Genomic DNA, 14,128 nt, shown 5'->3' on the forward strand with positions numbered 1-14,128 from the left:
AGGCAGTACAATATTTCAGAATGTATGTTCATGATGCTTAGGATATATCCTTTTAGGATGTGGGAGGGTTAAATTCAACATAGAAAATTATCCTGACACTTCACACAGGCTTCTAAATTTAGTGTATTGCAGTGGTTAAGACTGTGAGATGCTTGGATGTCATTCATTCATTCATTCATTCATTCAATTAAGCAGTCATTTATTCAGTAGGCATTGCTGGGTTGTAGCCTCATTCCCAGGCATTGGGACATAAAAGTAAATGAGATAGAAAGAACCTTGCCTTCATGAAGCGTACATTCTATGAGGAGATAAGCAATGGGCAATTAAACAAACAACATAATGACTACAGAGGGAATAATCAGGTTTTGAAAGGGAGCCAATTTAATCAGGGTGGTCTGGCCTCATTGAGGAGGTGACATTTGAACTAGGTAGATTTGAATATCCATTCTGACACTTAGCCATGTGATGTTGGACAAGTTACTTCTCTGAGTTTCAGTTTTCTTGCCTACGAAATGGAGATAATGTTAGGCTCAAGAAAGATAGCAGTGGTAACACAGGGCTCGAAACATATTAAATAACTATCTAATTACTATTTTATTAAGAAACTGTAAATATTGCTGCAAAAGGATCAGGAAGCAGTTTTGTTCCTTATGGTGCATTCTGCTTCGGCCGCACAGATCATTGTTTCTCTGTTGTTGGCAAGTAGAATCACATCCTAAGTCCTGATTTACTAATTTGCTTTAAAAAAGCTGGAGAGGCTCCAAAGGAAGGCTTGGTTCTTCACTAGCAAGAGTGCTAATCAATTAATTGGTTGTTCAGATAAGGTTGCCTGAGTCCCAGTTACGCAATTTCTGCCTCTTCCATAATTTACACGCTGTCTCTTTCAGGAACCAGGTTCTAGTCCAAGTTGAAACTTTTTGGACTCTGAGAAATTGAATTTTAGGCGACTTTCCATCTTTTTCTCCTTTTCCCCAAATGTGAGGTCAGAGCATGAAGAACAGAAGGGTTTGCAGAAGGGAAACAGATGTTTCTGTTCATTTCACAATAGTAGAGTTGGATGGAGATGGAAGAACTATAACAGCGTCCAAGACAGAACCCCCCCAAACCACCCCAAGGATTTCAGGCTCCTTCCTGTTTTTTAAGACTCCTTTGCTCCAGAGGGTAGGTGTTCTCCGATTTCCCTCAGTGACCCTTCTGAAGATCTGACAGTCTTGCTGATTATTGTTTTACAGGCAGCAGGCTCAGCCAACAGCCATTCATACTAGTACTTATAAAGCTTTGCTAATCAGGACTGAGGCTTTTCTCCCAGCAGCTCATGCTTGGTGCACCCAAGTTAGCCTGGTTAGTCTCTCTCCTGCTTGGTGTACCCAAGGTAGCCTGGTTAGTCTCCCTCCTGCTTGGTGCACCCAAGTTAGCCTGGTTAGTCTCCCTCCTGCTTGGTGCACCCAAGGTAGCCTGGTTAGTCTCCCTCCTGCCCTGGTTTATAGTCCCCACTTATCTCTGTTCTGAGTCTCAGAGGCTTTCCCAGCCTCCCACCAGCCTTCTCCCAACACTTTCTAGTTCTCAGCCTTGTATGTTCTCTTTCGTTCTGGGTCTCTATGTCCCAGCCATGGGTACAGATCATTTTGGCAAGCACTCTGGTCCCTCATTTAGGAATTTCCTAGCTGTTTTTGAGTAGCTCTGAAGGCCTCTTCTGGTTTTATACATTTTCTCCTGTTAGAAACTATCAATTCAAGAAATTATATATGTAATTACATGTTATATTTATTTATGGAAATAAATATAAAATTTGTTTTTATATATATACACATTATTCATATATAAAATTATATATGTATAATTTATATATGTTAAATGGCTTTTTTACTGATTGATGGTTGATTATAGAATTGTTCCTCTTAACTTGATTTATAGGCACCTTTATAGCATAAAGAAGGGTTTTTTGAACTTGCTAAAATTACATTAGATCAAACTATGAACTTAAAATCTCCAAATGGTTTTGAATTCTAACATGGGAGTTTCGTAGGGTTCATCTGAAGAGGAATGCCAAAGGTGCTTATGGAAGTTTATATTTGCAGCTCTGTTTCTTAGTGGGTCTGGTGTAGCAGCTCTGGATGACCAAAGACTGCATTTTTAACAAGCAGGTTTTTCTGATGACCAGGCAAACTTAAGAAATACAGGCGTGTCATTTGTAGTTGAGTAAACACCTGACTAAATGTGATGGTTAGGGCAGTTTATATTGTTATGTGGGTCTAGTGTATTTAATGTAAAATCTATTAAAACTGGTTTGCTCTTTCTTTGGGCCTATAGCTCACCTCTCTTATAATTATGTGTGGCCGAGGGTCTAACTTCTCTCCAGTGAAATGTGAACAGAACTGGTGTGTAAGCAGCTTGTGGACCTGGCCCACCCATTACTCCTTGCCTTCACTCCTTCATATCCTTTCATCTCTCATTGTCTAGATACAGAGCACTACCAAGTCCTAGGCAACAGCAGAGCCACAAGATGGAAAGAAGTCCATCCATGAATGACCACATGGAATGAACCGTCTCACCAGTGTGAATACTTGCTCAGGTCTGTGATCTGAGTAAGAAATAGAATTCTAATAGTTTAAATCACTGTATATTAGAGCCTATTTGTTATAGCATCCTATCCTATCTTGTGTGCTGCCCTCATTAAAAAAAACCACTTAAAAAGTATTGGCTTAGCCATTAAGTGGCAGGTGATAAAAAAGAAAAACACAGAACAGGCTGGAAAGTTAAAGATCTATGTTCTTCTTTGGAAAAATATTTTACAAGGCTTTTGTCTGTGAAACATGGAAGATAAACCTAGTTCCTGCAGAGTTTATAACACTCAAAGGAAAGGTTGGGAAGTGCCAGAATTCTTACTGTGTTTAGCAAGGTGTTACAAGGAAGAAAAGAGCTGAATTTGTTGTTTTTAAAGCAGAGATAAATAGAACACATATTAGTGGCCTTATACAATTGGAAAATTGATTATTTTTAAAAGATATTTATTTATTGTCCTGACTGGTGTGCTCGTGGTTAGAGCATCATCCCGAGTATCAAAGGGTTGAGGGTTCGATAATGGTCAAGGGCACGTGCCTGGATTGTGGGTTTGCTCCCCCCTCCGCTCCTCACAACTTTGGCACATTGGGACGATGCTTTGACCAACTGAGCTACCTGGCCAGGGAAAATTGATTATTTTGGAATTCCACAAATAAAAGATACAATTAAAAAAAAGGTTTGACCAAAAAAAAGAAAAAGGATTTGAGCAACAATATTCATTTCTCCATTTAAATAGGAGAATCATCTCTGGGTCAGAGATAAGACCCAGCAAGTATTGCCCTTCTATCTAAGCCTACTGCTTCATAGGGCCTCCAGGTAGCCAAGGTTAATTTGAGAGCAAAAGGCATTGGTTAGAGGAAGCAGACAAATAACACATGTTTAAGAAATTATGTCTAGAAAAGACACTTCAGTCTTAGATGTGGTTGCTGACACATGGAACTTACCAGAAGCCCAGTAAATTTTGGAGAGAGTTGTATTTCCAAAGAAACGTCAAGCTTGGATTAAATATGCTATGACTACAAAAAAACACACCACTTGAGCCCCCAAACTGCACAAGTAAGAAACAGGCTCTGAAGTTGTGCAGCCCCCAAGGAAAACATACCCTCTAAGGTCCAATTCAGTTGTGAGTCCTACAGGATAATGGATGAGGAAGAAAAACCTCCTTAAGAGCCTCACCAGAGAAAGTCAAGAATAATGGATGAAGGAATGCCTCTCAGACAACAGCATTAGGATCAATTCCCCCCACTTCCAGGGCAGGGTCTTCCCTGTGTTTGCCTTCAGGGGTCTGTTATTGCTCTGTGTGTCACCCATTCTTCCCTTTTCTGAAAGGGGGCTGGAATATTTTAGTTATCCCATCCCCACCTGTCATTGTCCAGGGGGTGATTGTGCACATAGGACAGATAATTAGTCTTCCATTGGACCACAGGAGCCACATCTCCATCAGATGGAAAGGACAGTGTGCCACTTGCAGACGCTGGACTTTGACCTGCTTCAGTGACAGGATGGGACCCCGGGTGGTTCCTCTTAGGAAACGGGTGAGTTTGTTTTGCCTGTGGGAAAACGTGTGCAAGGGTATTTGGTGACTGGAGAGTCTGATGCAGGCAGAGATGGCTAGTTTCCACCAAAATCCATTCTTCCCTCTTTTGGCCACGTAGGTGGGCTCCATTTCCCAGCCTCGCTTAGCGGGAGGTGTGGCCTTGTCACTAAGTTATCCCCTCCGGAGTGCTACTAAAATGATGCCTGTCACTTCCAGACCTGGCCCATAAAACTTTCTATTCAAGTTTCTCCATGTTCTTTGTCATTAGGCTGCTTGGACGCAGATAACTGGAGATCCTAGGGTCACAAGATGCAAGGAGCCCAAGTCCCTAGATCACCACATGGAAGAAAGCAGCCCCACTGACTTGAATGCCCGCCCAAGACCATAACATTAGCAAGGGACACCCTTAACTGTGGTGTGAATCCCTTACATGTTTGGGTCTGTTTGTGATAGCAGGCTAGCTAACATTGGCTTTTTGATTAATGTTATTAGCTTAAACCGATACACTGCTTACTTGTTTGTTTACTGTTTCATGGCCTTCACTTCTTCCTTTGCAAGGTATCTGACCTTGGGCAAATTGGTAAATATCTTTGTGCCTTGATTTCCTCATTAGTAAAATTGGGAAAATAGTAGCACCTCGTAGGGCAGTGATGGCGAACCTATGACACGCGTGTCAGAGGTGACACGCAAACTCATTTTTTGGTTGATTTTTCTTTGTTAAATGGCATTTAAATATATAAAATAAATATCAAAAATATAAATCTTTGTTTTACTATGGTTGCAAATATCAAAAAATTTCTATATGTGACACGGCACCAGAGTTAAGTTAGGGATTTTCAAAATGCTGACATGCCGAGCTCAAAAGGTTCGCCATCACTGTCATAGGGTCATCGTGAGGAGGAAACCATCGACGTATGAAAATACAAGTGGGACTGAAGGACAATAGGAGTGTACAGTTGTCGTTATTGCTATTAACACACACATTCTTGTGGTGTTTGGGTTTCATAATTAATACTACCACATACTGAAATTGGGAATGATGAACACCATGAATAAAAGCTGTATTGTGAACCAAGACGAAATGCTGAGTGAATACGCATGAATCAGCTCTTTTTGTTTCGTGAACATTGGGCAAATCCAAAAGTTCAGAGTATCAGGAACGATGCCAGGCTCTCCATGACTCACAGACGGTCCCTACTGAATTCATGATGGGATTTATCCTGACTGCACTACACCCGGAAAATTAACTATTTGGATTCTGCTAACGTACCCAAGGGGTGGCATGGACTTTTTGTTTGTGGGAAAGTCAGTTTTCTGCCTGATCAGAACCTGTATCCTCACACAGTGGGCAGGGCCTCCACAGATCTTTGTGATCATGTGCTCATGATCGATGAGAGAGACAGTCTCTGTTTTATTCCCTGTCCTTTCCCGAGGGGCCTTGTGTTGTCCACCTTTACCTACATTTGTAGAACAGGCCGACTATCCAAAAACATAGACATCCATTGTACTGAGCCCAGTTCGCTATTTGACTCACAAAAAGAGAGAGAGAGATGGCAGATTTTGGGAAAGCCATCCCAGAGATAAAATACTGTTTACCTGAAGCTCAACCTCAACGGGCAGTTAAGTAGTAAAATTTATGACGCATTTCCTAGCTGGTCAGCGAAGGGAGCCAGGCTCTGTGGAACTAGAAGCCTCAGTTGCTGGGAGCCTGTCCGCTGCAGCCTGAATTGGTTATAATCCTTGATTTGTGGGCAGCTAACACTGGGAGGTAGGCAGGTTCTGCAGGTGCAGTTTCTAAACCTGGGAGCATGGCTTTTCCTGGGTCACTCTGGTCATAGATACTTAATTTTCTTTCTTCTTCTTCTTGTTTTTTACTCCTGAGAGAAGCAGTTCACAACTTACCACCTCTGCACTATACTTTTGCTTTCTGAGTGTATTTTCTACCCCTGGAGCCTCTGACCCTGATGGGTCTCATAGGCATCACAGTGTAGATTGTGGAAGGAACTAGCCATATAATTCCTGTCACTATGCCTTTGGTGTAGCCTCCAAGAGTCCAGAAAAAGCATTAGACATACATCACAGTGCCGCAAAAAAGAGATATTGGGGGTTTGGGTACCTACGAGACTGGGTTTTGAGCATCATTACCTTTAGAAGGAATAGAGTGAATGATTCCACTGGCCCATTCTTGTCTCCCCTTTCACTAATTTCTTTTAGATTTGTGTCTAAAGTTAAAATCCTGGTGATTTATTTTAATGTCCCATGAGAGTTGTTTAGGTTTCCTTTTGGCTTACAAAACATGACCCATTCTCCAGAGACTCTCAGGTGTCTTTAGAAGGAACAAAAGAGAAACGACTGAGTAAATGTTCTCTAATGGGCAGAACTGTATCACAGCCCTGTATAGGCCTGGAGCTTTTAAAATTTTCACTTTTTATTCTCTTACGTTATTTTCCCCCCTGCAAATTGGACCCACCTCTGCTTTGGCCATTAACGTTATGATTGAATCTGCCTTGAACCCATCACCATTTAATTAAGTGGAAAAAGTTAGAACTGACTTTCAGATCTCTGTGAAAACTTCCTTTTACATATCACTCAGTTGATAGAGCAACTAGATTCCTCCCCTTTTCCATGAATTGTGTTAACTTCCTGCATAGGCAGCCTGAGTTTGCAAATAGTGGCTTAAAATGAGTTTCCAAACACAGGTGGTTTTCGACAAGCTCTAGGAAGGATGGGTGATAGAAGAAAGAGCCACAAACAAAATCAGCTCTGACTCTGAGAGTGATGGAAATGGTGCATGAGGTACATCTTTTCCAGATTTCAGCTGAATGGGCTTATTTCACACACCCACACACATAAACATACAAACCACGGTCACAGTCTAACTCAACATGTACTCTGACTAAGCTCAAAATGAACATGCTATCCTTTTGTCATGTCTTGTGAAATATTATTTGCCAGTACTTTCTCAGGGATGGGTCTGCTACAAAACTCAAAGCTATAGACAGGATAAAGATAGAATGGGAGAAGAAATGTGGTTGTTCATGGTAAGCTGTGAAAGCTCTGGTTGTTAGGGCATGTTGAGCCATCCTGAGGGGAGTGGGGAGCAGGGCCCAGAGATATTTCTTAGGTACACCTATAAAAGGCATGAGTGACCCTTTCTACCATCATTCTACTGCCCCCCAAATTTTAGTCCTAGCGGGGAGAAGTAGTCAGGTTTGAGATATATTTTGAATGTTAAGGTATTGGCAGAGGTTGGATGGAGAGGAAGGAAGGCATGGTCAAAGGAAGAAAGAATTTAAGGAGAGTACCAGCTTTTTTGTTCTGAGCAACTGGGTTCATGTATTTCTATGGGGAAGCCTGCGGGGGAAGTAGATTGGGGGAAACAAAAAGTTCTGTTTGGGTCAGGTTAAGTTTGAGATGCCTGTTAGATATCCAAGTGGACAGTTGGATATCTGAGTCTGGGTCTCAGGAGGTTATTGGGGGCGAAGTACATATTTGGGAGTCATCTGTGTCTAAGTAATATTTAAAGCCACAACACAAGATACAATCAGCCAGGGCATGAGTGTAAATAAAGAGGTCCAAGGACTGAGCTCGGAGGTATGCCGGCACTTAGTGGCTGGGAAGAGATGGAGGAAGCAGCAGAGGAGATGGAGAGAGATCTGCCAGTTAGGGCAGTAAAGACCAGGAGAATGTGGTGTCTCTGAAACCAAGTAAAGAAAGTGTTTCAAGGAGAGTAACAAACTATAAGAAAAGACTCCAAGAGACCAAGTAAGAGGAGGACTGAACACTGATTTGGCAAGACATGACCCTTTCCCTCAAGAGCTCACAGCTCAGTGAGATTGGGAACCTAAGGAAACAGATAAATTGTTATCCAATGGTGGAAGTTGTGTTCTAGAAATGTTAACACATTTCTGGAGATGGGTTGAAGATGGAGCAAGGAGCTCCTCTTGGAGTCAAGGAAAGCGACGTGGAGGAGATGTACTTTCGGATTCTGGTACATGGGATAAAGGGGAAATTATTAAGTCTCATAAAACTGAAAAATTTTTTTTTAGTTGGTTATTGATTTTCTATAATCACTCATGCACAACTGATATTTCCTCTCCCAAGTGAATATCCCACTATTATAACTCCGTGTGTACATATTTATCAATTATCAATACTCATGATAACTATAAGGCCAGTACACATACTCCACCACACCCTACTCCATTTGGAGGCTGCTCTTGGAATTATATTTTTTCTTTGTTATAGTCTTTATCTTTTAGTGATATTTTAATTCCCTTTTAAAGCTGTGTGTAAGTGAAGAAACCCTATTTTAATTATAATAGCTATGATGTACCTACCACCTACCACTGTAAGGCACTGTTCTAAGAACTACATGTATTAATTTATTCCCCCCCCCAAAAAAAATCCTAATACCTCTGTTATGTCTTTTATTCCTTCTGTGATAATTGAGGCACAGAGAGGTTGAGTAACTTGCTCAAGGTCACACAATAATGGCAGAGCCAGTATAAGAACCAGGCTGTCTGGCTTCAGAGCTTACCATTTTGAGTGGTATGCTGTACTTCCATCCTTACTATTGTATCTCTACCTTCCTGGGGTTGGCATCTATTAGGGAAACCTATTCAAGGGATAGGCTGTCTTTGACTTGAACTACAATTTTCTAAAGATTCAGTAAATCAGTTGCATGCAGGTTGTCATTTCAGAATAGTCTGGTCGGACACAGGGACTGGATACTGGTTACTCCACATGAAGAAGAGAGCATTATTTAGTTTAGTTTTGTTTTAACAATTGGTTATAGATTCTCATGTGTAAGAATTTAGCTCATAGATTTAGAGGATGGTGTTAAAAGGAGCTAGAGTTTTTGTGATGGAGGAGATCCATCTATTGATGGAAACGTTCACTTAATTACTATCCTAGATGTATTGGCTCATGTCTTCATTTCCTTTGTAATCTAATTGAAAACATATGAAAAGATTGCAAAGGTACAAAGTGCCAGGCCAGTGTGGTTCAGTGGTTGAGTGTTGACCTATGAACCAGGAGGTCATGGTTTGATTACTAGTCGGGGCACATGCCTGGGTTGCAGCTCAATCCCCAATGAGGGGCATGCAGGAGGCAATCAATGATTCTCTCTCATCATTGATGTTTCTATCCCTCTCCCCTTCCTCTCTGAAATAAAAAAATATATATTTTAAGAAAAGGTACAAAGTATAAATTGGAACAACAATGTTTGGCAATGCCTACTATGTGCAAATGATTGTATTGGGTATAGTGGCTGTGATTTCTTGAGAGCTAAAATCATTGAGTAGCAAAATCTTTAAGATGCATTGATGTTCAAATAACAATAAGTATATGCACAATTGAAATATAAAATAATTCAACTCTAGTGGAATTTAGTGGTAGTTCAGCCTTTGATCTCTAATGTTTTTGGTTTTGTTTGTTTTTTATTGGTGACTTTATCTGTAAAGATGGTGTTATTCTCTTTCTTTCTGACACTACACTGTAATTGCTTCACTCAAGGATTGGGATGGGATACATATGTTTCAAAAACACTTGAAACCTCTTCCTTTAGGAGATTTTGAGTTCCACCTTTGATCGAAACATTCTTGAAATTAGGTACCAGCCAGTTTTCCTTTTCTGGCAGAAAGAGGATGTGGAATAAGTAACCTTACAACTATCCTAGTAACTTTAAGTCATAGACCCCATAGTTTCATAATTCATTCTTTCCCCTCAAGGTGAAAGCCTACCTGTTCTTCTCTTTATTCTATTCTTATTAAAATATTCTTCCCTGGGCATAGTCATTATCTACACTAATAAAAGAGAAACATGGTAATTAGTGTACGACTGCTACCCTTTTCATTGGCTAATCAGTAAGTATATGCAAATTAACTGTCAGCCAAGATGGCGGCCGGCAGCCAGGCACTGAAGCGAGCATGAGGCTTGCTTGCTGCGGACTCCAACGTTCCCCACCTCACTTGCAGGCCTCTCGGCTGCAAGTCTGAGCAACTATGTACTATGTTGCAAATAAGAAGCTAAACAAAAGCCCAGAAACCAGCCGGACTGACACCCAGCCGGACCGAAACATTGTATCGATGTTTTCAGCAGCCGAGGCCTCAGAGCTAAAGCTGGCCCAGAATAAATTAAAAAAAAGAAAAGAAAACAAGGAGCGGTTTGAAGCTTCAGTCACTCGCCACCTGGAAAACAGCCCTCAGCCCCTCACCCAGACTGGCCAGGAACCCCAGTGGGGACCCCCACCCTGATCCAGGACACCCTTCAGGGCAAACCAGCCAGCCCCCACCCATGCACCAGGCCCTCTATCCTATATAGTAAAAGGGTAATATGCCTCCTGGCACCGGGATCAGTGTGACAGGGGGCAGCGCCCAAACCCCCTGATCGCCCTGCAGCTCTGTGTGTGACAGGGGGCGGGGCCACAACTTCTCTATCCGCCCTGCTCTGTTCGTGACAGGGGAATGCACCTGAACCCCCTGATCAGCCCTGCTCTGTGCCTGATATGGGGGAGCTCCCCAACCCCCTGGTTGCCCTGTGGCTCTGTGTGTGACAGGGTGCGGCCCCCCAACACCCCCCCGCCCCCCACGGGCCCTGCTCTGTGCCTGATAGTGGAGAGCTCCCCAATCCCCTGATTTCCCTGTGGCTCTGTGTTTGACAGGGTGCAGCACACCAAACCCTGATCGGCCCTGCTCTGTGTGTGACAGGGTGCGGCGCCCCAACCCCTGCCCCTCACGGGCCCTGCTCTGTGTGTGACAGGGTAGAGCCATAACCTCTCCATCGGCTCTGCCCCAAGTGTGACAGTGGTGGCGCCCCAACCCCCTGATCGGCCCTGCTCTGTGGGTGATAGAGGGTGGCGCCCCAACCCCCCTCCATGGGCCTTCCTCTGTGTGTGACAGGGTAGAGCCATAACCTCCCCATTGGCCCTGCCCTGAGTGTGACAGGGTGCAGCGCCCCAACCCCCTGATACGTCCTGCTCTGTGTGTGACAGGGGGCGGTGCCCCAACTCCCCTATTGGCCCTACTCTGTGAGTGACAGGGGGGAGCTCCTCAACCCCCTGATCGGCCCTGCTCTGTTAGTGTCAGGGGGCAGCGCCCCAACCCCCTGATCGGCCCTGCTCTGTGCGTGACAGGGGGTGGCGCTGCAACCTCCCCATCGACCCTGCCTTGAGTGTGACAGGGGGCGGTGCCCCAACCCCCCAATCGGCCCTACTCTGAGCATGACTGAGGGTGGCATCACAACCTCCCAATCCGCCCTGCTCTGTGCATGACGGGGCGGTGCCCCAACTCCCCAATCAGCCCTGCTCTGAGCCTGACCAGGGGCTGCACTTAGGGATTGGGCGTGCCCTCTGCCACCCGGGAGCAGGCCTAAGCCAGCAGGTCCTTATCTCCCGAGGGGTCCCAGACTGCAAGAGGGCAAGGCCGGGCTTGGGGACCCCCCCTCCCCACCCCCGAGTGCACAAATTTTTGTGCACTGGGCCTCTAGTCCTAAATAATAAAAGGCTAATATGCAAATCGACTAAATGGGAGTGGGGGGGAGTGGGCGACCAGTGCTATGATGCTCACTGACCACCAGGGGGCAGATGCTCAATGCAGGAGCTGCCCCCTGGTGGTCAGTGCACTCCCACAGGGGGAGCGGCCCTCAGCCAGAAGTCGGGCTCATGGCTGGCGAGCGCAGTGGCGGTGGTGGGAGCCTCTCCCACCTCTGTGGCAGTTGGACATCCCCCCAGGCTTCCCCCCGCCCCCCCCCCCCCCCCCCCCCCCCCGCCCCAGGGATCCCGGACTGTGACTGTGAGAGGGCGCAGGCCGGGCTGAGGGGCCCCCCTCCCCCGAGTGCACGAATTTCATGCACCGGGACTCTAGTATTTTCAGAAAAGCTTAAGGGAGCCCGCATTCAAATTTGCTCTTAATTTCTACAAATACAGAAAACCGGCTGGGAAATGGACACTGTGGCTCTCTCTCTGTCTGCTTTGTAGTATTGCCATAATCCATGTAAGCCGAGGAGGGGCGGGGAGCCTTAGGTGATTGTTTAGCTCTGGAAAGAAGCTACTTCCTGCAGAAAGAGGCTTCCAAACGGCCACATAACAAAGCCAACACTCACACAGGTTTCCTGTGGGCCGCTTCCCCTCTGGGGAGTCTGACCCAGAGCCAAGGGGAAGGAACAAAATCTCTTACAAAATCTCAAATCTCTGACAACTCACCAGACCGCTCACTAGTTTAAAAAGTTATAAAATCGAGGCTGTTGTGAACTTCTGAAGAATTTCAGGAACTTGCTTTTAAGAAATTAAATAAGACTTGTTTGGGAAACTAAGAGAAAAAGAGTAAAATGGAAACACTTAGGTAAGAGATCACATTGATAAGCAGTCACACTACAAACTTTAGAACGCTTAAAAATATACATACCTGGAAGGATTAAGTCGTGACTACAGTATGTTAACTATCACGCTTTAGATGATTTTATCCCCAATTTTGTCCTTTGGGGACATACTTTAAAAAGTTTCAGATTTCATTTTATCTTTATTTTTACTTTGTAAAACCTATCAATTAAACATGTTTCTTTTCCTTCAAGATACAGATCGCCTAATAGATATTTAAGCCCTTTTATTACTCTCCCCCCACCCACAACCCCAAGAAAATCAAAGTATAGTAGTACAGCACCAAATTGTTACAGCAACATTAAAATTCTGCTGCTTATTATTCTCAACATTTTCATTTCTGAATGGCCCGTGGTGAATATAGGAAAAGTGGCAAGAACACTTCTTTCAACAGTTGTGTGATTAGTGGTGAGTTCTTTTTTTTTTTTTTTAAAGAATTGCGATGCAATTACACTACATTTTAAAATATTCACAATAAAAAAAGTTGATGAATCTCAGGCGCATTTCAGGGGATTTCCCCAGTATTATTCATTTGATTTAACGGGGGGGGGGGGGCGGGGGGGGGAGTGTTACAATACAAATCGATGTACCAATTGTTCTCCTAATAATTCCAGCAAAGTTGTATGTTATGCTAAGGTACCTGGGTCTTGCCAGGCCCGCACCCAATACTGACAGGAGAAACCGGCCAGGCCCCTGGGAAGTCGGGGTGCCGCCTCCCGCATCACTCACCCCGCAGGCAGGGACCGGGCTCCCACGTCTCTTACCTGCATAGTGGTCGAACACGGTGGGCACGTACTCCTCCGGGAAGGCGTCGTTGGCGTAGCTCATCAGCAGGCAGGTTTTCCCCACCGCCCCGTCCCCCACCACCACGCATTTCAGCATCTTCTTCTCCTCGCTGCCCCTGCAGCCGCAGCTGCTGTCACTCTCCTTGCAGTTCATTCTCGCGGCTCCAGCTGCTGCCCCGGAGCCGCCGCTGTGGCTTCTCCCGCTTCTCCCGCAGCCCATGAAGCACCAGGCTTGAGATCACTTTGCTTTACTTTGGGAACCTGGGATCCTACAGACTTGTCGCAGGCAGCTGGCACATGCCCTCTGGCTTACCATGCTGGTAAAGGAAGGTGACACACACTCGGGAGAATCACGAAAGGGGTCTGTCCCGTTTCCCTAGCACTTGGAGTCCAGAAACCCTCATTTTCACTGAGGACTAGGGGCTTCCTGGCAGTCGGGAAATTTCAACAGCCCGCGGGTTTCACTCTGCTCTCCCCGTCTCCAGCCTGACTGCAGACCCGGGATTTTGCTGAATCTTCCCCATTTCCCACTTCACAGCTAACATGGAGGAGAGCTGGGCTTTTTAATGGAGTTTCCCCCTTGCTTCCTCCAGCCTGCCGAGTGTCAGGAAATCATGGGTTTCCTGCTGCATTCCATATTAGGATCCGTGGGCTGGGGAAGGCTGCAACAATGGGAGCTCTGTGTGCGTGTGTTTGTACTTGTGGGGAACGCTGCCAGGACCTGGAGTGGGAAAGCACTAGGGGTCCCACTGCAGACTCAAGCTGTCAGACTTCCTGTTCGTCCGCTGCCGGGGAGGCTGTTTGCCTGTGGCTGGCTGGGAAGAGGCTGACGAAAGGGTGGAAACTGGGGAGTACTGTCGGCCACAG

The 14,128-nt window shown here is 45.0% G+C and overlaps 1 protein-coding gene across 1 annotated transcript in view; it reads right to left on the minus strand.

Annotated features, from left to right (window-relative positions):
- Positions 1 to 13,871, minus strand: part of RHOJ (ras homolog family member J) — an 84,703-nt gene extending 70,832 nt beyond the window's left edge. Inside the window, exon 1 of the mRNA XM_070418740.1 lies at positions 13,241 to 13,871. Within this exon, the coding sequence (XP_070274841.1) occupies positions 13,241 to 13,481 (241 nt within the window). The 5' untranslated portion in view covers positions 13,482 to 13,871. The remainder of the gene's footprint in view (positions 1 to 13,240) is intronic.
- Between the last annotated feature and the right edge of the window lie 257 nt (positions 13,872 to 14,128).

The sequence above is a fragment of the Myotis yumanensis genome, unplaced genomic scaffold (genome assembly GCF_028538775.1).
Source record: "Myotis yumanensis isolate MYYU_CA2020_CCGP unplaced genomic scaffold, mMyoYum1.0.hap1 SCAF_1, whole genome shotgun sequence".
In the NCBI taxonomy this organism is placed as follows: domain Eukaryota; kingdom Metazoa; phylum Chordata; class Mammalia; order Chiroptera; family Vespertilionidae; genus Myotis; species Myotis yumanensis.